Genomic DNA, 23,725 nt, shown 5'->3' with positions numbered 1-23,725 from the left:
GAGTGTTTAGAAACGTATAGCTTTCTTATTTACAAAATGACAATCCATTATTTACCATTCATTTCTTTTGGGCCCGAAATAATCTGAAACGCAACCAAAACGAACTGCAAATGCATCCAACAAGTTAACAACCTCTTTAGGATCGGACCCTTTTTTTAAATGTTTGCTTAAAATGACATACCCAAATCTACGGTTCAAGTCGGAAGTTTACATGCACCTTAGCCAAGGTACATTTAAACTCAATCTTTCACAATTGCTGACATTTTAATCCTCGTAAGAATTCCATTTTAGGTCAGTTAGGATCACCACTTTATTTTAAGAATGTGAAATGTCAGAATAATAGTAGAGTATAATTTATTTCAGTTTATTTCAACAACTGTTTACAGACAGATAAGTTAAATTATCATTCACTGTGTCACATTCCTAGTGGGTCAGAAGTTTACATACACTCAATTAGTATTTGGTAGCATTGTCTTTAAATTGTTTAACTTGGGTCAAATGTTTTTGGTAGCCTTCCACAAGCTCCCAACAATAATTGTGGTGAGTTTCAGCCCATTCCTCCTGACAGAGCTGGTGTAACTGAGTCAGGTTTATAGGCCTCCTTGCTCGCACACACTTTTTCATTTCTGCCCACACATTTTCTATTGGTTTGAGGACGGGGCTTTGTGATGCCCACTCCAATACCTTGACTTTGTAGCCCTTCAGCCATTTTGCCACTACTTTGGAAGTATGCTTGGGGTCATTGTCCATTTGGAAGACCCATTTGCGACCAAGCTTTAACTTCCTCACTGATGTCTTGAGATATTGCTTCAGTATATCCACATCATTTTCCTTTCCTCATGATGCTATCTATTTTGTGAAGTACACCAGTCCCTCTTGCAGTAAAGCACCCCCACAACATGATGCTGCCATCCCCGTGTTTCACGGTTGGGATGGTGTTCTTCGGCTTGCAAGCCTCCCTTTTTCCTACAAACATAATGATGGTCATTATGGCCAAACAGTTTCATCAGACAAGAGGACATTTCTCCAAAAAGAACGATCTTTGTCCCCATGTGCAGTTGCAAACCATAATCTGGCTTTTTTTATGGTGGTTTTGGAGCAGTGGCTTCTTCCTTGCTGAGCGCCCTTTCAGGTTATGTTGATATAGGACTCGTTTTACTGTGAATATAGATGCTTTTGTACCTTTTTCCTCCAGCATCTTCACAAGGTCCTTTGCTGTTGTTCTGTGATTGATTTTCACTTTTCGCACAAAAGTATGTTCATCTCTAGGAGACAGAACGCGTCTCCTTCCTGCGCGGTATGACGGCTGTGTGGTCCCATGGTGTTTATACTTGTGTACTATTGTTTGTCCAGATGAACGTGGTACCTTCAGGCGTTTAAAAATTGCTCCCAAGGATGAACCAGACTTGTGGAGGTCTACTTGTTTTTCTGAGGTCTTGGCTGATTTATTTTGATTTTGCCATGATGTCAAGCAAAGAGGCAATGAGTTTGAAGGTAGGCCTTGAAATACATCCACAGGTACACCTCCAATTGACTCAAATGATGTCAATTAGCCTATCAGAAGCTTCTAAAGCCATGACATAATTTTCTGAAATTGTCCAAGCTGTTTAAAAGCACAGTCAACTTAGTGTATGTAAACTTCTGACCCATTGAAATTGTGATACAGTCAATTATAAGTGAAATAATCTGCCTGTAAACAATTGTTGGAAAAATTACTTGCACAAGGTAGATGTCATAACCGACTTGCCAAAACTATAGTGTGTTAACAAAAAATGTGTGGAATGGTTGAAAAATGAGTTTTAATGACTCTTAAGTGTATGTTAGCTTCCGACTGTATTTGCCTGTAGCTCAGGACCTGAAGCAAGGATATTCATATTGTTGATACCAAAGGATACACCTTGAAGTTTGTGGAAATGTGAAATTAATGTAGGAGAATTTAAGACATTAAGTCTGGTAAAAGATAAAACAAAGAAAAAAAAACGTGTCGCGCCCATCTTTGAAATGCTAGAGAAAGGTTGCAATGTACTGTTCCAGGTTAGGCGCGTTTTCGATTTTGGTCACGAAAATTTTGGCAGCAAAGTTCTGCACAGTTTTAGTCTGATCCAATGAACCACTGCATTTCTGTTCAAAATGTTTTATCAAGTCTACCCAAATATGCCTAATTTGGTTTATTGATACATTTTCAAGTTCATAACTGTGCACTCTGCTCAAACAATAGCATGGTTTTCTTTCATTTTAGTAGCTACTGTAAATTGAACAGTGCAGTTTGATTAAGAAGAATTTAAGCTTTCTGCCCATATCAGATATGTCTATGTCCTGGGAAATGTTCTTGTTGCTTACAACCTCCTGCTAATCACATTAGCTCAACCGTCCCGTGGGGGACACACTGATCCTGTAGAGATTTTAAGAGCCACAAGCTTATTCTAGTCATTGCGTGCAAGAAATATGGATCCAAATACTAAACCTTTGACTACTTTATAAGAATCGGGGGGTGTCAATAAATTAGACTTTTACATTTTTGACTGAAAAAAGGTACTACTTGTTAACTTCTTACGGATTAAATCCCGTTAATGGGATCGATTTGACAATAGTCAGTGAAAGTGCAGGGCGCCAAATTCAAAACAGAATTGAAATTCCTCAAACATACAAGTATTATACACCATTTTAAAGAAACGTGTTGTTAACCTCTCTGCAAGGGAAAATGCAGAGCGCCAAATTCAAATAAATTACTATAAAAATCTAACTTTCATTAAATCACTCATACAAGATAGCAAATTAAAGCTACACTTGTTGTGAATCCAGCCAACATGTCAGATTTTAAAAATGTATTTTCTGTGAAAGCAAACGATGCTATTATCTGAGGATAGCACCTCCGTAAACAAAGAGAGAAACCATATTTCAACCCTGCAGGCGCGACACAAACGCAGAAATAAAAATATAATTCATGCTTTACCTTTGACGAGCTTCTTTTGTTGGCACTCCAATATGTCCCATAAACATCACAAATGGTCCTTTTGTTCGATTAATATATCGATATATATCCAAAATGTTCATTTCTTTGGCGCGTTTGATCCAGAAAAACACTGGTTCCAACTTGCGCAACGTGACTACAAAATATCTCAAAAGTTACCTGTAAACTTTGCCAAAACATTTAAAATTACTTTTGTAATACAACTTTAGGTATTTTTTTACGTAAATCATTTCTAAAATTGAAGACTGGATGATCTGTGTTCAATACAGGAGGAAAACAAACTGTAGCTGGCTTTCTGGTCATGCGCCTCTATCTAACAGTACACTTCAAGTGACCCTTGTTCAAGATGGCCGTACTTCTTCATTACACAAAGGATAAACCTCAACCAATTTCTAAACTGTTGACATCCAGTGGAAGCGATAGGAACTGCAAGAAGGTCCCTTAGAAATCTGGATTCCCAATGAAAACCCATTGAAAAGAGTGACCTCAAAAAACAACATCTGAATGGTTTGTCCTCTGGGTTTCGCCTGCTAAAAATGTTATGTTATGTTATACTCACAGACACGATTCAAACAGTTTTAGAAACTTGAGTGTTTTCTATCCAAATCTACTAATACTATGCACATCTTATCTTCTGGGGATGAGTAGTAGGCAGTTGAATTTGGGCATGCATTTCATCCGGACATGAAAATACTGCCCCGTCACCAAGAAGTTAATCCAGCCACAGTGTCCCATTTCAAAAAGGCTTTACGACGAAAGCATACCATGCGATTATGTTAGGTTAGCACCTCATCACAGAAAAACACAGCCATTTTTCCAGCCAAAGAGAGGAGTCACAAAAAGCAGAAATAGAGATAAAATGAATCACTAACCTTTGAGGATCTTCATCATATGGCACTCATAGGACTTCATGTTACACAATACATGTATGTTTTGTTCGATAAAGTGCATATTTATATCCAAAAATCTCAGTTTACATTGGCGCCGTTATGTTCAGAACATGCAGTGATTTTGCAGAGAGCCACATCAATTTACAGAAATACTCATCATAAATGTTGATTAAAATACATCTGTTATACATGGAATTAAAGATATACTTCTCAATGCAACCTCTGTGTCAGCGCTCAGACACCAAAACAAGCCATACAGATATCCTCCATGTTGTGGAGTCAACAGAAGTCAGAAATAGCATTATAAATATTCACTTACCTTTGATGATCTTCATCAGAATGCACACCCATGAATCCCAGTTCCACAATAAATGTTTGTTTTGTTCGATAAAGTCCATCATTTATGTCAAACTACCTCCTTTTTCTTCGCACGTTTAGTTCACACATCCAAATTCATGAGGCGCAGGCACACTTAGTCCAGACCAAAAGTCAAAAAAGTTATTTTGCAGTTCATAGAAACATGTCAAATGATGTATAGAATCAATCTTTAGGATGTTTTTAACATAAATCTTCAATAATATTTCAACCAGACAATTCCTTTGTCTTTAGAAATGAAAAGGAACGCAGCTAGCTCTCACGGCAGCGCACATGACTTAGCTCATGGCATTCTGCCAGACCCCTGACTCAAACAGCTCTTATTCGCTCCCTCTTCACAGTAGGATCCTGAAACAAGGTTCTAAAGACTGTTGACAGTTAGTGGAAGCCGTAGGAAGTGCAATCTGACCAAATTTCCACTGAATATTGGATAGGCAAAGACTTGAAAACCTACAAACCTCAGATTTCCCACTTCCTGTTTGGATTTTTTCTCAGGTTTTTTGCCTGCCATATGAGTTCTGTTATACTCACAGACATCATTCAAACAGTTTTAGAATCTTCATAGTGTTTTCTATCCAAATCTACTAATCTAATCTAATTTTCTATCAAAATCTAGCTTCTGGGCCTGAGTAACAGGCAGTTAACTCTGGGCACCTTATTCATCCAAGCTACTCAATATTGCCCCCCATCCATAAGAAGTTAAACAAAATATCTTTCTCTGAGCATTTGTATTAGAATTAAAATAATATAATTTCCAATTTTTGGTGTACAATATAGCTAAGTATTTGAATTATTTATTTTATACAGTCATTATTGCTTATCTTTATCAAGGGTGTCAATAATTTCAGACCCCACTTTAGATTTGGGGTAAGGCCCTGTGTTAGACTAGCGTCCTGTCCAGGGGGTGTACATAAAGCTGCCTCACGCTACAGAAACAGGAGATAGGCTCTTGCTATGAGCTGTTCTGGCTCAAACAAGCCAAGGCCCGTGTAAGGCTACTTACTTTGCGAAAATTGATCCCCTCAGACATGCTGATTTTCTGACTTTTGTCTCCGTGTTGCTGATGCAGATGCCTCTGATTGGGACACGGCCAGCACCTCCAGCAGGAGAACCCTCCCCGGCCACGGAGTGCCTTCCCCCGGTGGCGAGGAGCTGAGGGAGGAGGCCTCTTCCCGATCCCCCGTCCCTCTGCCAGCTGTCCAGGAGCAGGAGCCAGATGCATTAATAGCGGAGAGGAGCGGTCCTGAGGAGAAGAGACACTTTCTTTCGGAGAGACCCCTGCCATTGGCCAGCCCGCGCTCCCTTACCCCTCAAACCCAACCCCAGCCCTGTGCTCGGAAGATGCTGCTCCAGAGAACAGAGAGTGAGGAAGGTAAGGGAGTAAGGAGATTATAGATACTGCATGTACTTTTGAGTGTACTTTTGAGTGTATTTCTGGCTAACTTTAGATGGGCTTTTTGTCCATTGGTGCCAAGGATGTAAGCAGTGCATAAATTCACTTTTTCTTCCTTGTTCTTAGACTTTAATTGGGATTCCAACCACGTGAATACCTCCACCCCCAGCCCAGTCAGGACTGGGAAGCAACTACCAAACGTAACAGAGACCGTCGCAGTGTTGAAACCTAGTGAGTAACCTAAAGTTTACCTAATTAATTAGCGTTGATTTAAGACTGACTATTTGCAGACGTACATCCACTGCTGCCCTTGTTAAAACAGGTTCTATCTCCCTGCAGATAACCCTCTGCGTGAGCCCTCGCCAGTAAAGCAAGAGAGCGAAAGCAGTCCAGAGCCTGAGGAGCAGGCACAGGAGGTGGGGGCCTTAGTCAGGGAAAACCTTCTCCAGCTTACCTCATCTCATCCTTCCGCCAAATCACTACATATTCCCTGCTTTAAAATATATCTAACGTTTTTACTTTACCACCTCTAACCTACCTCGTCACATTTGCTACTTCACAGTAGTGTATAATCCCCATCTTACAATATAGCCTATCATACCCACGGCATAGTTACAAATAATCTACATCACCTCTACAGCATCTCGTCTCTCATGACCCACTACACCACAAACTGCCTTATGAACACCCTATGTAGCCCCTAACTGACACAGTAGGCAAAACTATACTGAACACAAATATAAATGCAACATGACCTGACTGCAGTTCGGCGTCGTAACGGTATTCAGTGGGAAGATGTTGACATTCGATGGCCACTGGCAAGTTGGAGAAGTATGATGAAGATGAAGCTCGGTTTCAACTGTACCGGGCAGATGGTAGACCGCGTGTATGATGTCATGTGGGCGAGTGGTTTGCTGATGTTAACATTGTGAACAGTGTCCCATGTTGGAGGTGAGGTTATGGTATGTGCAGGCATAAGCTACGGACAACGAACACAATTACATTTTATCGATGGCAATTTGAATGCACAGAGATACTGTGACGAGATCCTGAGGTCCATTGTGACTATATGCGTAGGCCCTCACCGGCAAAACTAATTGCAATGACATCATTGAGTTCATTGCTTGTATAAGGACATTTTGTGGACGTCTTTTTAGCATCCAAAAAATACATATTTATCTGGTGTAAACTAATTATCTGAACAGATAATAACCAAAATATATATGTTCTCTCTGGTTGTATTAACGGCTATATGACTTCCCATCTTTTCAACCAGAACCCGTTTAAAATCAGAAAATGTATATCATTAGTACATAATGTTCCAAATTTTGACTGCTGGCCACTGACTATTTTATGAAATGTATGAAATATTAGTCTTGTTATTGTGGCAAAGTGGTACAAGTTTGAATGTTACCTGCATGCCCCTACACACAATTGTTTTTTAATGTTGCCGTTTTCAGTGTTTTTGTGAACATTCATGCTTTGTATACCCTAATTGTAGATCCCATTGTAGGCGTCTGTGTTAACACCATTTCCTTTGTCTACTCATGCCATCAAAGGAGAAAGACGTTGCATCAGAGTTAGACGTAAGTAACCCGTACCACCTTGTCCCTGTCGGGTCCCAAACTGGGGAGGAGGAGGACAAAGAGAAAGAAGGGAGATATGTAGTTAGAGAAAGAGAGGGAGACGGTAAAGAGGAAGAGCCAGGCTGGGAGAAACGTTATGGGAAGATCTGGGTGGAGTTAGAGAAGAGGGAGGTTAAGTCCTCCTACAGGAACGTGGCGGCCGAACTGAAGCAGAAATTTGGAAAACTTCCAGCTGAATCCGCCTCTGACGAAACTACAGAAGAAGAAAAACAGGAGGAGAACGTAGAGATAGTTGAATCTCCCGCCAGAACCACTGAGGAAGAGTCGAGCAACGAAGAGGTGGGGGAGCCTAAAGTCTGTCTGTTGAGCAGGGCAAGGAGGAGTAGCAGCAATGCAGTCCTGCTGACCATTCTTGAGCAGAGGGGGTCCGGGCTGGAGGACTCTCTGACCGAGTCGGCTGACAACTCCCTATGCGAAGACAGGACTCAGCATGGTGACACCCCCGGGAGTCCCGACCTCTCCCCCAGTGCCGAGGACAGTGAGATGGGGGACCTGGAGCTCCTCTGTGGCATTGAGCCAGACAACAGGTCTGTTTTGCCTCAACTGTTTGGGGAAATCGACAGAGAGCGAGAAGTAGACTACAATGTCGATGATGTCACCAAGACTTTCACAGATTGCAATGCAGCCTCAGTGGAACTCAAATCAGACAATGTTCATATGGATTTGTCCTTGAACAAAGGAGAGTCCAACCCTAGGCCAGACAAAGATGCCACTACCAAACCAACGCCTGCCGCAGAGGAACGTTGGCCAGGGCAAGTCCAACAGGGCGATGAGACGAGCCCCTCCATGTACGAAGAAGAACCCGAAGTGTGTCCCTCCCTGTCTCAGCCCTCCTCATTGAGCAATGTGTGTCCCCCAGCTCCTTTACTTCCCTCAGACGAAGAGCTGGAAGAGGACCTACAGAGGTTCAAGCATGAGGTAGGGATGCTGAAGGTTGTGTTCCTGGATTTGGAGAAAGAGAAGGCCCTGCTCTGGAAAGAGGTAGAGGATTATGACTGCCCTCGCTCCCGTTATAGTCCCCCCAACTCTTTCTTGTTCTGTCTCTCTTTTTCTTTCTCCGCTTTTTCCATTCCATCACCTCAGCTGAGTCTATGTGAAAAAAAAAACAATGCCAGGGAAATACCTCTTGTAGACAACCTATTTCACTCTTTTTTTCTTTTTTTTCTACTTCCTGCCATTCCTCTTTTATTTGATTGGAAATTGTCGACATTTAATACTTTTTTTCATGAAGCAAAGTGAGCGTTATTTTTCTCATTGTTCGCGCCAGTTCTTCACTTCATCAACCACTCCCTCACCTAATGAGGTGCAGAGTGACATTTAACACCGCATTGGCCTCGTTTAAATCTCCTCTCTCCTTTCCTGCTTTAAGCTGATTGACATTAAAGATCAGCACTATAAATGTCAGTCATACACAGGCCTCAGGAAGCTTTTTATTTTTTCTCTTTCCTTCTTTTTTCTTTCTTTCTTTTTCTCTCTCTCTCAGCTGTAGTAGTGTGTACTCCCACGATTTCACCAACGCCTCATCATCCACACTCAAAGGGGCATCGTCCATCCATCTTCTCTTGTAGTGATTTGTTTTGTTTATTGTTGGGTCTTTTTCTCCATCGGTGTGCTTTGCATGCAGCCACATGTTGAGAAAACAGTTGTTTGCTACTCTGGTCATTTCTCATTTGCTTATTTTCCCTAGCTGGTGTGATTTGAAGTGGTAAAAGTTTACCTATAGAAACACCTTTCTTTTCTATGAAAAGAAGCCAAGTTGGACTGATGTTTTGGTGTAGCGGTTGTTTCATTTGTGCATGTTTTTGTGATGACATTAAAGCGTTAGTTCAGCCAAATCTGCAAATATTAGCTAATGTTACATTTTCGAACAAAGCCCAATGTAAGCCAATGTCCCCTAGATGGCATGCTCCAATCATCTCAAAGTATCTTCAAACCACGTTGTTGAGTTAATAAATCATTAAAAAAAATAAAAAATAATGTTTGATGATTTGGGCATGCTAACTGGAGGACATTGACTTACATTGGTCAAATGCTAATATTAGCGTTTGGGGCAGTGGCTAGTTTAACAAAACCAAAGCATGGATTGCTTTCTGTCCTTATCCGTTTGTTTTTGTATGAAAATGCTGATGATTTCTAGGTAAGGAAGTTTACACATGTTTACACAAGTACATATATTTATATGTTTTTATTTATTTACACCCTCCTTCGAGGCTGTGTCCTCCTTGCCCATCTGGACAGCCAATACATCTGTTGCTAGGCAGGACTTTAGTGGTGATTGTTCTTTCTCACTTCATCTGACCTCGGACCGAATTCCTCTCTCCCCCCTAACTCATTGCTGTTCTACCTTATCTGTGACTGAAACCAGACCGTTGCCCTTTCTGCACTCCCCTTTCTCACTCAGTAGATGCAATAAATCAATCAATCAAACGTAAATAAGGCTTTATAAATACATCAGCCGATGTCACAAAGTGCTGTACCGAAATCCAGCCTTAAACCTCAAACAGCAAGCAGTTCCATCCACTCAGTTCTAATAGTGTAAGGTATTTCAAGTTAGAATTTCAAATCCAACTAAATTAATTTGAATACACCCTTAACTAAAACATTTTGGCCAGCCTTTTGAATGTGTTTTTCCAGGCATTTTGGATAATGTCTGCTCTGTGAAAGGTTAACGTAGCTGTATAGTATTGCATAGGAATGGAGCTGCCTGTAAAGCTGTGGCATCCCTGTAATTAAGCCTAACTAATAGTTGCATCCAAATGGAACCCTATTCCCTACGGTGCACTACTTTTGGTCTAAATTAGTGTACTATCTAGGGTATATGGTGCTATTTGGAGCATATTACATGAAGGTGTTAGGTCTCTCAGGAGAGGGGTGACAGACTCAATTATGTTTGGTAGTATACCTGCTCCAAAACACATTTTAAAGGCCTGCTTAAACTTACCATTCTCAAATAGTATGTGTTATGTTAATTCTGCAGCTTTGATCATTAAACATTTACCCTGTCTTTTCAGGTGGGCGAAGACAAGACAAAGGCCAACATGGAGGTGCTGCAAAAATCAAGTGTCTCACGGGTTGCTGGAGGATCAATGAGCAGGCGATGTGAACGTGAACTAGACAAAGAAGAAGAGGAGAAACCTGAGACCAGTTTAGGACACCCTAAAGTGTCACGCAGTGGAAATGGAGCAACAGACAGTGTACATCAGCTCAGAGCAACAGACCGTATTACCCAAAGACACGGGTCCAAAAGTCCAAAGAGGTATGCGTCTTTGTTTAGATTTAGCCCCACCCCAATTAATACCCTTTGCTTTGTTATTGTGCATAGATTTAGGAGCCAGGCAATAAGGTTCCTGAAGGACAGAGGACAATCAAAACATAACTGACAGAATCAAGAGGCCTATAAGGCTTGGAGCAGTTATTTGCAAGAGTGGGATCAAATGAGCTCAGATATTAGTTGTAATTGTCACCTAAAGACCAGCAGTCCAAAGGCAACCAAAGACATTCGGTTACAATTATCTCCCTACCGCTCACCCTTGGCCCAACCCATTTCGATAAATGCAGCTCTGTAAGGTGAAAGCAATATAGTGGAAATACTGCCACTTCCTTGCTTATACTCATCCAAGGGTCGAATTGATACCAGCTGGCAGACGGGCATCTTCCATTATCATACCCTGGTCCACTCTAAGACAATCCCTTGTTACAGCTGTACTTTGGTTTAGTTTTGATTCCATCCCCTGTCCTTTACCTTGCTGCCACTGCTTAAATGACACCTCCCACTTCAGAGCAATCAACCATATTCCCAGCTATTGGCTACGGCTACATGGCATGGGGCATGACGTTCACCGCTAGGTCTATGCTCTCCCTAATGCGCTGACAGGGCCCTGGAGGACCAACTACATCAACAGCAGAAGAAGGAGGAGGGGAGAGCTGTATCTAACGAGGCCACCTTACAGTGTCCCTTTCTGGGGGGAGCCAGGCATGGCCGAGCCCCCCAGACAGCTAACCATGTTAACGCAGGAGACCCCCTCTCAGTGTTTGACGATAGTACTTTAAGTGAAGTGTCGGACGATCATGGAAGGTATATATGCAGTATGCCATTTTATATAACTGATGATGTCACTAACTCTGACAGTTTAATGATTGGTGGTGGGATATGATCTGGACTTTTCTTTTGACTTAATCTGTTATCGCTCTATCTTCTGCTTTCAAATATGTTGCATGTCAAACTCTTAAACTGATCATTTTGAAAGGTTTACTGTGTTATACCATCGCGCTTCTACGAAATAAGTCATGCTGCTCGTCGGAGAGCTTGAGGAGCGAGCATTCGTGACATTTTCCAAAATAATCTTTCCAACTCTTGTTCTGTTTGTGTTTGTTTGTCGTTGTCAGGGCTCTATCTGCATGGCATCAGAAAGACAAGGTAAACTTCTGGCATCGTCATTTTTCTTTTGGTCTTTTTTCCCCTCCACTATTACCATGGCTTTCTTTGTGCACCCGAATGTTCATTCATTGAGAAAATGTTATGATTTTTTTTTTTTTAAGGTACATTACACTCCAAAATCAAAGGTTGTGAATTCATATCTAGGCTATCTGTTTTGTAGATCTACCACAGTACAAAATTAATGGAAATGATAAACACTTAGTTCACTAGAGCTGGGACGATTAACCAAAAATTACAGACACCGACACTGCCTTCCTCTTACCAAATCATTTTGCTTACGTTGGTAATGTTCAGTGATTTTGCTACAGAACGTTCCTGTAGACTGTTTAAAACCATTATTTGGTCAACAGTAATAGCCTATGCATGATGTTGATTCCTACTATAAAAGTATCAGCCTGTCCCCATTTCCCTTTTGACTGCTGTGTGTTCGAGGCACTCTCACTCCCTCTACCCACTAGAGTGCCCACGGAGGGAGAGCTGTATTTTGATATGCACAAGCATATGACCGTTGCTCAAAATAGAATTACAGGAAAAATACAGTATTCAAAGCAACTACTGTTGTTCTAGTGACATAGAGGAGAGGCACAGCTTTCTGTGAGTATATCATTTATCAACTCTTAATTAATATTGAAGGAATGGCACCACTTTAGGCTATGTAGTATGGTTTTGATGTGCCCGCAGAGTGGAGCGCGTCATTTACGGTGAATAGGCCTCATCAAGTATTTGTATTTATTATGGATCCCCATTAGCTGCTGCCAAGATGATAACAGCTACTCCTCCCGGGGTCCAGCAATATTAAGGCAGTTATACATTTTTTTAAAAACATTACAATACAGTCATAACAGATTTCACAACATATTAAGTGTGTGCCCTCAGGCCTCTGCTCTACTACCACATATCTATAACACAAAATCCATTTGTACGTGTGTGTATAGTATAAAAGTGTGTTTGTATGCATGTGTCTGTTTGTGTTGCTTCATAGTTTCGCTGTTCTATAAGGTTTTTTTTAAATCAAATTTTACTGCTGGCATAAGCTACTTGATGTGGAATAGAGTTTCATGTAGTCATTACTCTATGTAGTACTGTGCGCCTCCCGTAGTCTCTTCTGGACTTGGGGACTGTGAAGAAACCTTTGGTTGTATGCCTTGTGGGGTATGCATGGGTGTCCGAGCTGTGTGCCAGTAGTTCAAACTACTGTTGGGTGCAATCAACATGTCAATACCTCTCACAAATACAAGTAGGGATTTAAGATTATCTCTCCTCCACTTTGCGCCAGGAGAGATTGACATGCATATTATTGTTTGCTCTCTGTGTACATCCAAGAACCAGCCATGCTCTGAGCGAATTGCAGTTCTCCTAAGACCCTCTTTGTGGCACCTGACTGAACAGTAGTCCTAGTTTTGTAGGACCTGCCTTGTTGATTGTGCTGTAAGAATGCACAGTAGCACTTTATTATATACAGACTTCTCCCCATCCTAGCTACTGTTGTATCAATATGTTTTGTCCATGACAGTTTACAATTCAGGGTTACTCCAAGCAGTTTTGTCTCCTCAACTCCTCAATTTCCACATTATTCATTGTGACTTGCATTATTGTGATGACTGATTGTTATTTATCGAATCAACCAACTACGTTTAATTGTTAACCGATTTTAAATTAATAATTTAACAATTAACCCATTGTTTAACGAGTTACCATCTCCCGAATTAAACTCAAGAATATATATATATGTATGTTATATATTTATGTGTGTGTGTATATACAGTGGGGAGAACAAGTATTTGATACACTGCCGATTTTGCAGGTTTTCCTACTTACAAAGCATGTAGAGGTCTGTAATTTTTATCATAAGTACACTTCAACTGTGCGAGACGGAATCTAAAACAAAAATCCAGAAAATAACATTTGTATGATTTTTAAGTAATTCATTAATTAAAATAATTTCAAGCACTGTACACGAAAAGGGCGGTTCCATCACACTGATACACTCTTCTGACCTCATTTGTGACGTGGCTTAGTTAATGTGCAAAAGACATGAAAACTAGGATCTCGTTAGAAAACTAAAATCACATTCCTATCTTAACAAAAATAGTTTAATCGTTAACCTGACATACACAGTGTGAAAGCTCTTCAAGTTACAGTATTTTCGTGATAGTTTTTAATGACATCACAAAATGAAAAACAATATGACATGATTATTCTGTAGATCACCACCTGGCGGCGGCCCGTCAGGAAGTCCAGGACCCAATTGCACATGGTGGGATTGAGCTCCAGGGCATCAAGCTTAATGATAAGCTTGGAGGGTACTATGGTGTTGAATGCTGAGCAAAAATCAATGAACAGCATTCTTACATTGGCATTATGATTATGATTTTTCAACTCCGATACCGATTTTATTGGAGGACCGATTAAAGCGGCCAAATGTATTTATTTTTTCATTGAACAAAAAAATTAAGTTTTATATACATATATTTGTAATAATGGTAATTACAACAATACTGAATAAACACTTATTTTAACTTAATACATCAATAAAATCAATTTAGTCTCAAATAATGAAACATGTTCAATTTGGTTTAAATAATGCAAAAACACAGTGTTGGAGAAAGTGCAATATTTGGCATGTATAAACGCTAACGTTTAAGTTCCTTGCTCAGAACATGTGAAAGCTGGTGGTTCCTTTTAACATGAGTCTTCAATATTCCCAGATAAGAAGTTTTAGGTTGTAGTTATTATAGGACTATTTCATATACATTTGACTATTGGACGTTCTAATAGGTACTTTAGTATTGCCAGCCTAATCTCGGGAGTTGATAGGCTTGAAGTCATAAACAGTGCAATGCTTGAAGCAAAGTGAAGAGCTGCTAGCAAATGCAGGAACATGCTGTTTGAATGAATTCTTACGAGGCTGCTGCTGCCTACCACTGCTCAGTCAGACTGTTTTATGAAATTATAGACTTAATTATAATATAATAACACACAGACATACGAGCCTTGGGTCATTAATATGGTCAAATCCGGAAACTATCATTTCGAAAACAAATGTTTCTTCTTTCAGTGAAATATGGAACCGTTCCGTATTTTATATAACGGGTGATATCCCTAAGTCTAAATGTTGCTGTTACATTGCACAACCTTCAATGTTATGTCATAATGATGTACAATTCTGGCAAATTAATTACGGTCTTTGTTAGGAATAAATGGTCTTCACACAGTTCACAACGAGCCAGGCGGCCCAAACTGCTGCATATACCCTGACTCTGCTTGCACAGAACGCAAAAGAAGTGACACAATTTCCCTAGTTAAAATAAATTAATGTTAGCAGGCAATACTAACTAAATATGCAAGTTTAAAAATATTTACTTGTGTATTGATTTTAAGAAAGGAAGTGATATTTATGGTTAGGTACACATTGGTGCAACGACAGTGCTTTTTTTGCGAATGCGCTTGTTAAATCATCACCTGTTTGGCGAAGTAGGCTGCGATTCAATGATACATTAACTTGTTATGGCTGCAATCCCACTATCGGGATAAGTGTCATCAACAACCGCTGAATAGCATAGCGTTACATTCAATAAATATTACTACAAATATTTATATTCATGAAATCACAAGTGCAATATAGGAAAACTCAGCTTAGCCTTTTGTTAATCCACCTGTCGTGTCAATTTCACATCTGTCGTGTGAAATTATGCTTTACAGTGAAAGCAATCCAAGCGTTTGTGTAAGTTTATCGATCGCACAACAAAACATTAAGTACACTTAGCATCAGGAAGCTTGGTCACGAAAATCAGAAAAGCAATCAAATTAATCGTTTACCTTTGATCTTCGGATGTTTTCACTCACGAGACTCCCAGTTACACATTTTTATATCCAAAATACCTCTGTTTGTTTGTTGCGTTATGTTCAGAAATCCACAGGAAAAAGGGGTCACGACAACGCAGACGGAAATTCCAAATAATAAAATATATCAATATATCAACCGCAAATGTCTTTCACTGTAGGAGAGGGAAAAACTCATGTGACCACTTGATGCGATGTTATCGTTCTGGCTCATTTTTCAAAATAAAAGCTTGAAACTATGTCTGAAGACTGTTGACACCTTGAGGAAGCGATAGGAAAAGGAATCTGGTTCATATCCCTTTAAATCCAGCAAAGGGAGGCTATGAAACATGGAGTTTTCAAAATAGAAGCCACTTCCTGTTTTGATTTTCCTCAGGGTTTCGCCTGCAATATCAGTTCTGTTATACTCACAGGCAATATTTTGACAGTTTTGGAAACTTCAGAGAGTTTTTCTATCCAATACTAATAATAATGTGCATATATTAGCAACTGAGACTGAGGAGCTGGCCGTTTACAATTGGGCACCTTTTCATCCAAGCTACTCAATACTGCCCCTGCAGCCATATGAAGTTAACAGGCACCGCATCGATTATATGCAACGCAGGATAAGCTAGATAACCATACATGGTTGATGATATTACTAGTTTAACTAGCGATTATGTTAAGATTGATTGTTTTTTATAAGATAAGTTTATTGCTAGCAAGCACCTTCCCTTGGCTCCTTGCTGCACTCGCATAACTGGTAGTCAGCCTGCCACGCAGTGCAATGTAATCGGCCATAATCGTATTCCAAAAATGATGATTACCGATTGTTATGAAAACTTGAAATCGGCCCTAATTAATTGGCCATTCCGATAAATCGATCGACCTCTCATTGTTATTCCTTTTGTCCCGATGGGTTAGGGCAGTGTGATGGCGATTGCATCGTCTGTGTACCTATTGGTGCATTAAGCAAATTGAAGTGGGTCTAGGGTGACAGGTAAGGTGGAGATGATCCTTGACTAGTCTCTCAAAGCACTTCATGATGACAGAAGTGAGTCTATTAGTGATAGTCATTTAGTTCAGTTACCTTTGCCTTGGGTACAGGAACAAGGAACATCTTGAAGCATGTGGAGACAGCTGTAGCCTATAGCCTATGCACAAAGATGTAAGCAAATTAATCTCTAAAGAGATCAAAGGAAATCTGATAATTCTGGATCCTATTTTGACAGGTTGCACATCAAAATATCAATCATGCATTCCCTGGTTATATTTTTTTACATTTTGTATTATTAGGTACTTTAATTATAGGCTATCATCTACATTTTCTTACTTGGCACAGGGAATTTTTTATTTTCTTTTTTTACATTTTAGGGTTTGTGGCAAAAATCCAATGCAAATCAGTAGTACCTTTTGGGGAGAGTTGGGTAAGTTGTGCCAAAGGGTAAGTTGAACCACCCCTTGTTTCTAGGAAATCATACACAAAATGAATCATGTGACCAAATATTTAGAAGACTTAGTCATTTCATGGAGTCTGAAGGAATAAACCACATGGAATAAGTTGTAAGCAAGTTGGGTCCAAAAAACTGATGTTCACAATGTGTAATTTATTTATTGTGCGATAGGTTTGATGATGGGAAGTTTTTCAGGATAAAGAAACGGAATGGAGCTAAGCACAGGCAAAATCCTAGAAGAGAATCTGGTTGTCTGCTTTCCATCAGACGTTGGGAGATTAATTCACCTTTCAGTAGGACAATAACCTAAATCCCAAGGCCAAGTCGACACTGGAGTTGCTTACCAAGAGACAGTGAATGTTCCTGAGTGGCCGAGTTACAGTTTTGACTTAATTCTGCTTGAAAATGTTTAGCAAGACTTGAAAATTGTTGTTTAGCAATGATCTACAACAAATTTGACAGAGCTGGAAGAATTCTGAAAATAATAATGGGCAAATATTGTACAATCCAGATGTGCAAAGCTCTTAGAGACGTACCCAGAAAGATTCATAGCTTTAATCACTGCCAAAGATGATTCTGACACTCAGGGATGTGAATACTTATGTAAATGAAATATCTCTGCATTTCCTTTCCAATTAGTGTGCTATATTTTTTTTACGTGACTTTAAGTGACTTCATTGAGTTACACAATCAATTTTAGATACTTGAGAGTTTAATGTCAAACCCCTCAGTTCTAAACTGATGACTTGGGATGTGGACTTTTGAGGTCTGAAAAAATCTGACAAATGTTGATTTTGGAGTGCAGTGTCCCTTAAAGAAAATATCATGAGTTTAGTAAAGAATTAACAAATTACATTCAAACATACGCTATATCCATGTGTAAAAGTTAGTATGTAGTGTAAATCTTTGATCTGTTTTATGTTGCGTCCCCAACCTCAGACTGCTGGTGAGATTGAGATGGCGGAGGACTTTGATGAGCTCACACAGTCATCGGACACGGCCACATCTGACCTCGAAGACCCCACCTCTGGCTACCGTCACGCCTCTTTTCTCATCAAACAGCTCGATTCTGCCACTTTAGGTACACATGGCCCAAAACCTACCACTTTAACCAAGTCTTTTTTGTGATGATTGGGGACTAAAGTTTATGTTTGGGGGTAGTGCAGTGCCTAAATTGCTGTAACACATGTATGTCTAAATCCATCTCTGTAGATAATATCAGCTGATATGTTATAAGCACAATGTAGACTTTGTATCCTAGGCTCTATCTCAAACTGTCTTTCCATGATTCCTCGCATTCTATCTCCTTGCCTCCTTCATATTTGAGGAGAAGGCGAGAAATCTAGGAAAGATGAATTGAGGAAGACCCCAAGGCTCTAACCCTATTCCCCTCCCACCCCTCTGTCCCCTCAGACTCTGTGAGCATCGTGAAGCTCCAGAACATGTTCCACGAGTATGAGCGCACAATCCAGAGGGAGCGGGGCCGCCATGGGCACCTCTCTGACAAGGTGAGCCAGCTGGAGGTCGAGAAGCGCGAGCTGATGGCCTCACTGGAGGAAAGCCGGGACAGCAAGCAGGCCCTGGATCACCGGCAGCTTGAGCTGGACACGGACCTCAACAACTTTAAGTAAGTTAGCCAAAGAGTTGAGGTCTTTTTTGTCGTTCTGTGAGACAATATGTTTTTTTTCTCTCCCTCTCAATTAACCTTTTTCATATTTTTATGCTCTTTCAAATCTTTCTCTCTCACCTTAATTTTTATCATCTCTCCTCTCACTCTGTCTCTGCTAACACACTAAGTGTAGATGTGACCCACTGCTTTCTCTGTGTTCCATCTCTCTGCCCTATGTGCTGTAGGTTCCAGCTGAAGCAGGAGCAGGAGAAGCACCGGAACGCCTCCATGCTGTATGACAAGAACCGGGAGATGCTGCGGAGGAAGGAGGAGGAGCTACGGGCCGAGGCAGAGGAGAAGCACAAGGTGGAACTGGCCATGAGGAACCTGGAGCTGGAGATGAGGGCCATCCTTAACAACATGAAACAGGTAGAATGCACTCTGACTCTTTTTCTCTAAGTCCTCCTCTTCCTATTTAAATTATGATAATAACATAATTGTTTTATACCTTGATTACACTATGTTGTACTTTGTAGATGACCCCTGACCTAGCGCTTTATATTGGTCAGTGGTAAAACGTCAATAAGGACTGGTCTACAACATCTAGTAGTGTACAACCTTCTGTATTACTTTGTTGGTTACCACGAGCAAAGACGACCATCACCATCAATCATAGTTAACAAGTTTTTAATGTTATTCAGCCATTGCCACACATACCACAGGTTAGAGGTCGACCGACTATGATTTTTCAACGCCAATACCGATTATTGGAGGACCAAAAAAAGCCGATACCTATTAATCGGCCAATTTTTATTTTTTATTTGTAATAATGACAATTACAACAATACTGAATGAACACTTATTTTTAACTTCATATAATACATTAATAAAAATCTATTTAGTCTCAAATAAATAATGAAACATGTTCAATTTGGTTTAAATAATGCAAAAACACAGTATTGGAGAAGAAAGTAAAAGTGCAATATGTGCCATGTAAAAAAGCTAACATTGAAGTTCCTTGCTCGGAACATATGAAAGCTGGTGGTTCCTTTTAACATGAGTCTTCAATATTCCCAGGTAAGAAGTTTTAGGTTGTAGGTATTTTAAGAATTATAGGACTTTTTCTCTCTATACCATTTGTATTTCATATTCCTTTGACTATTGGATGTTCTTATAGGCACTTTAGTATTGCCAGACTAATCTCGGGAGTTGATAGGCCTGACGTCATAAACAGTGCAATGCTTAAAGCACAGCGAAGAGCTGCTGGCAAATGCAGGAACGTGCTGTTTGAATGAATTCTTACGAGGCTGCTGCTCGCTACCACTGCTCAGTCAGACTGCTCTATCAAATATCAAATCATAGACTTAATTATAATATAATAACACAGAAATACAAGCCTTAGGTCATTAATATGGTCAAAACCAGAAACTATCATTTCGAAAACAAACATTTATTCTTTCAGTGAAATACAGAGCCGTTCCGTATTTTATCTAATGGGTGACATTCCTAAGTTTAAATATTGCTGTTACATTATACAACCTTCAATGTTATGTCATAACTATGTACAATTCTGGCAAATTAATAACAGTCTTTGTTAGGAAGAAATGGTCTTCACACAGTTCACAACGAGCCAGGCAGCCCAAACTGCTGCACAGAACGCAACAGAAGTGAGACAATTTTTCCTAGTTAAACTAAATACATGTTAGCAGGCAATATTAACTAAGTATGCAGGTTTAAAAATATATACTTGTGTGTTGATTTTAAGAAAGGCATTGATGTTTATGGTTAGGTAAACATTGGTGCAACGACGGTGCTTTTTGTCGTGAATGCGCTTGTTAAATCATCATCACCACCCATTTGGCGAAGTAGGCTGTGATTCGATGATAAATTAACAGGCACCGCATCGATTATATGCAACGCAGGACAAGCTAGATAAACTAGTAATATCATCAACCATGTGTGGTTAACTAGTGATTATGTTTGATTGTTTTTTAAGATACGTTTAATGCTAGCTAGCACCTTACCTTACCTCCTTGCTGCACTCGTGTAACAGGTAGTCAGCCTGCCACGCAGTCTCCTTGTGGAGTGCATTGTAATCGGCCATAATCGGTGTCCAAAAATACCGATTATGAAAACTTGAAATCGGCCATTCCGCTGAATCACTCAACCTCTAATTTGAAGCATCCAATTTTCAGAAATAGTGTGCACCCGCCATTTCACATACTGTCCTCCCTCTTAGGTATCTGAACATGCTCCTTTTTGATGCATTTATTAAGGTCCTTGGGGTCCATACAGACTCTCAGATCTCCGTTCCTTTTCCGAACACACAGCATGGAATTGACCCCGTCTGTTGGCTCCTCTGTTTTCACGAGCACATTGAGTTTCACTATTCTTCCCGATCTCCGTCTTTAAATCCTTCCGTATTGGCACTGGAACTCTGCGTGGTGCATGAATCACTGGCTTGGCATTCTCTGTGAGAGTAATAGAGTAAATGAGAGGCATTGCTCCAAATCCTGTGAACACATTAGAATATATTTGTGCAATCTACTCACCATTTTGATTACTTGTCACCTGTTGAACACTGTGCAGCCAGTCAGAAATTAATGGTGTACACTCGCTTACCCACTCCCAACGACCCACATGCTTTATCCCCCAAAAGAGAATCATGCCCCTCTGGTACAATCAAACATAAGTGTGTGGCTTCTTGTTTTCCCTCTTTACAGTTAGCCGACACAAACCTTTAGTCTCAATTGCTTGGCCAGAGAGACATCCTTTTGCATGATTTCTGGTTTGTGCTTTAGCTCATGAAAATCCCTCATTGATCAGGTTGGCTTTAGCCCCTGCATCCAGCTTTAAGGTCAAAATTGTACCATTGACCACGAGTGGTACAACCAAGTGGTCACTAGCTACAGTATGGACCTGTGATGGTTCTTGCACATCCTCCATGCAATCCACAGTGCCCACAAAGTCCCATACTTGTCCTTTGCTAAACACATTTTTCCAAAATTACTTCCCCTTGCACTTGTTGCAACATTTTCCAACAGCAGGGCACTTCATGGCCTGGTGCCACACCTATTACAATCATATTGCTTGTGACTTCTTTGGTCAAAGTCATATTGCTTGTGGCTCCTTTGCTCATTGTGCCCCCTCGTTTCCTTGTCTACAAAATCCACTGCTCCGCTTTCTACCTCCATAGCAGTGTTTGCTGGTGTGGAGCAAAAGGTGTTAATATGTATTTGTGCCAGCTCATTTGCCTGACATTTTTACTGCACTGTCCAAATGTAACTTACTTTCCCGCAGAAATCTTTCTCCAACTCTGGAGTAATTTATATCAAACGCAATCTGATCTCGACATATATATGAGGTTAGGTCTACAAAATTAAATTAAACTCCAACATTCACAGAAAAAACATGATTTCCACTCCTGTTACCATGTATTATTTTGTTGGTTACAGCGAGCAAAAATGACCATCACCATCAATCATATTTAGCGAGTTTTTAATGTTATTCTGCCATTGCCACACACATACCACAGGTGTCATAAGAGTGTTATAAACAATCACTCAGAACCACATCAATACACCTTTCTCCATATCTTCTCTTTAATAGTCTGTTATTGAGCACACATCATTTATGACGTGAATGAGTATGAATGTAGCCTATGTGTTTGTGTCATCCCCTAGTCGGAGGAGGACCGCAGCGAGACCCATAGGCTGCTGACCCAGGAGCGAGGTGCCCGAGCTTTGTCGGAGACCCTCCTCAACAATCACCTCCGCAAGCAGCAGCAGATCGAGGAGGAGAACAGGAGGACCATCAGTAAGAGCAACGAGGTAACATACTGTAATGAAATGGGCAGGGAGCAGGCCTCGACCCCTTGACCTTCTAGCCCGAAGTCCAGCGCGCTATCGACTGTGCCCCAAAAGCATGCTCGAGCGGCAGAGTCAATATCCGCGCTTATAAACCCAGGGTCGGATTGGGGGGGAGGGGGGAATAACGAGCTGTTATTTGGATCTCTCTTTGGTGTTAGTCTATTAACCATTTTTTATTTATTTTATTTAACCTTTATTTAACTAGGCAAGTCACTTAAGAACAAATTCTTATTTACCCCGGCCAAACTCTAACCCGGTTTACGCTGGGCCAATTGTGCGCCGCCCTATGGGACTCCCAATCACAGCCGGTTGTGATACAGCCTGGAATCGAACCAGGGTCTGTAGTGACGCCTCTAGCACTGGGATGCAGTGCCTTAGACCGCTGCGTCACCCAGGAGCACAATTTACTGCATGGTGATGTCACCATTGAAAGCTGAAACTGCCGCCCATGCAGACCTGCTGATTAGAAGGTCCTGTGTAGATTGTATTTTCAACCAGCAACTATCAGGAAATAAAAATATGACACAATACACAGCAAAACATTTATTCTGACTGCACTGGGCCCTTAACTATATATTCAAATTAACATAATTGAAGAACATTTACATGATAACCACAAAAATACGAAAGTTAATACAAAACACTAAGTTCTACCTAAGAAGGTAATCTAAACTAAAAATGTTTTCATCTATGGCAGTGGATTAGATTTATGTGGAAATGTTTGATCAAACACAAGCACACTAATTAACAAGAATGGGGAGTCTGCTGGCTGAATGAATTAAACTTAGTCTTAAAGTAAATCTGAAACTGCATTGTTCACAATCTATCTGTATTGCAGTAACATGCAATAGTCATTTACAACATTAACAATGTCTAGACTTTATTTCTAATCAATTTGATGTTATTTTAATGGACAAAAAAAATTGTTTTTCTTTCAAAAACGAGGACATTTCTAAGTGACCCCAAACTTTTGAACGGTAGTGTACGTCAATGTTATTCTCAGTGGCAACCCAGAACATATCCCAGTCTGGGTGATCAATACAATCTTGAAGCAGAGATTCCGGTCCGGCTCTAATAGCAGAGGTGCATAAAGATGGCGGCCCCATGCAATTTTCCAAAGTTCTCAGTATTGTACCGTTACACTTTTTTTTTTTTTGTATGGTCATTAGCAAGGTTTACATGATCCCAATTTTAGCTTCAAGATGACGGCAATTAAATTCAACTAAAGTAGATGGAGATCATTTTATTGGCACATTGA

The 23,725-nt window shown here is 40.3% G+C and overlaps 1 protein-coding gene across 26 annotated transcripts in view; it reads left to right on the top strand.

Moving 5' to 3' along the window:
- Nucleotides 1-23,725, top strand: part of LOC110490556 (alanine and arginine rich domain containing protein) — a 157,212-nt gene that overhangs the window by 100,868 nt on the left and 32,619 nt on the right. For 9 of the 26 annotated variants that reach the window (XR_016486868.1, XM_090200866.1, XM_090200850.1 and 6 more), the window contains 10 exons: nucleotides 5,306-5,608; nucleotides 5,756-5,860; nucleotides 5,969-6,045; nucleotides 10,287-10,531; nucleotides 11,150-11,350; nucleotides 11,662-11,692; nucleotides 17,929-18,070; nucleotides 18,403-18,616; nucleotides 18,844-19,027; nucleotides 22,282-22,428. Coding sequence is in view for 24 of the 26 variants with exons in the window: in XM_090200866.1 (XP_090056992.1) it covers nucleotides 5,306-5,608; nucleotides 5,756-5,860; nucleotides 5,969-6,045; nucleotides 10,287-10,531; nucleotides 11,150-11,350; nucleotides 11,662-11,692; nucleotides 17,929-18,070; nucleotides 18,403-18,616; nucleotides 18,844-19,027; nucleotides 22,282-22,428 (1,649 nt within the window). In the remaining 2 variants the exon portion in view is untranslated. Of the gene's footprint in view, nucleotides 1-5,305; nucleotides 5,609-5,755; nucleotides 5,861-5,968; nucleotides 6,046-7,188; nucleotides 8,194-10,286; nucleotides 10,532-11,149; nucleotides 11,351-11,661; nucleotides 11,693-17,928; nucleotides 18,071-18,402; nucleotides 18,617-18,843; nucleotides 19,028-22,281; nucleotides 22,429-23,725 lie in introns of all 26 variants that reach the window. The other 17 variants (XR_016486878.1, XM_090200901.1, XM_090200931.1 and 14 more) reach the window with 4 other exon arrangements.

Source organism: Oncorhynchus mykiss, chromosome 2 (assembly GCF_057628025.1).
Source record: "Oncorhynchus mykiss isolate SJ-2025 chromosome 2, ASM5762802v1, whole genome shotgun sequence".
In the NCBI taxonomy this organism is placed as follows: Eukaryota; Metazoa; Chordata; class Actinopteri; order Salmoniformes; family Salmonidae; genus Oncorhynchus; species Oncorhynchus mykiss.
The sequence above is the reverse complement of the archived record's forward strand: the minus strand, read 5'-3'. Positions and strand labels throughout refer to the sequence as shown.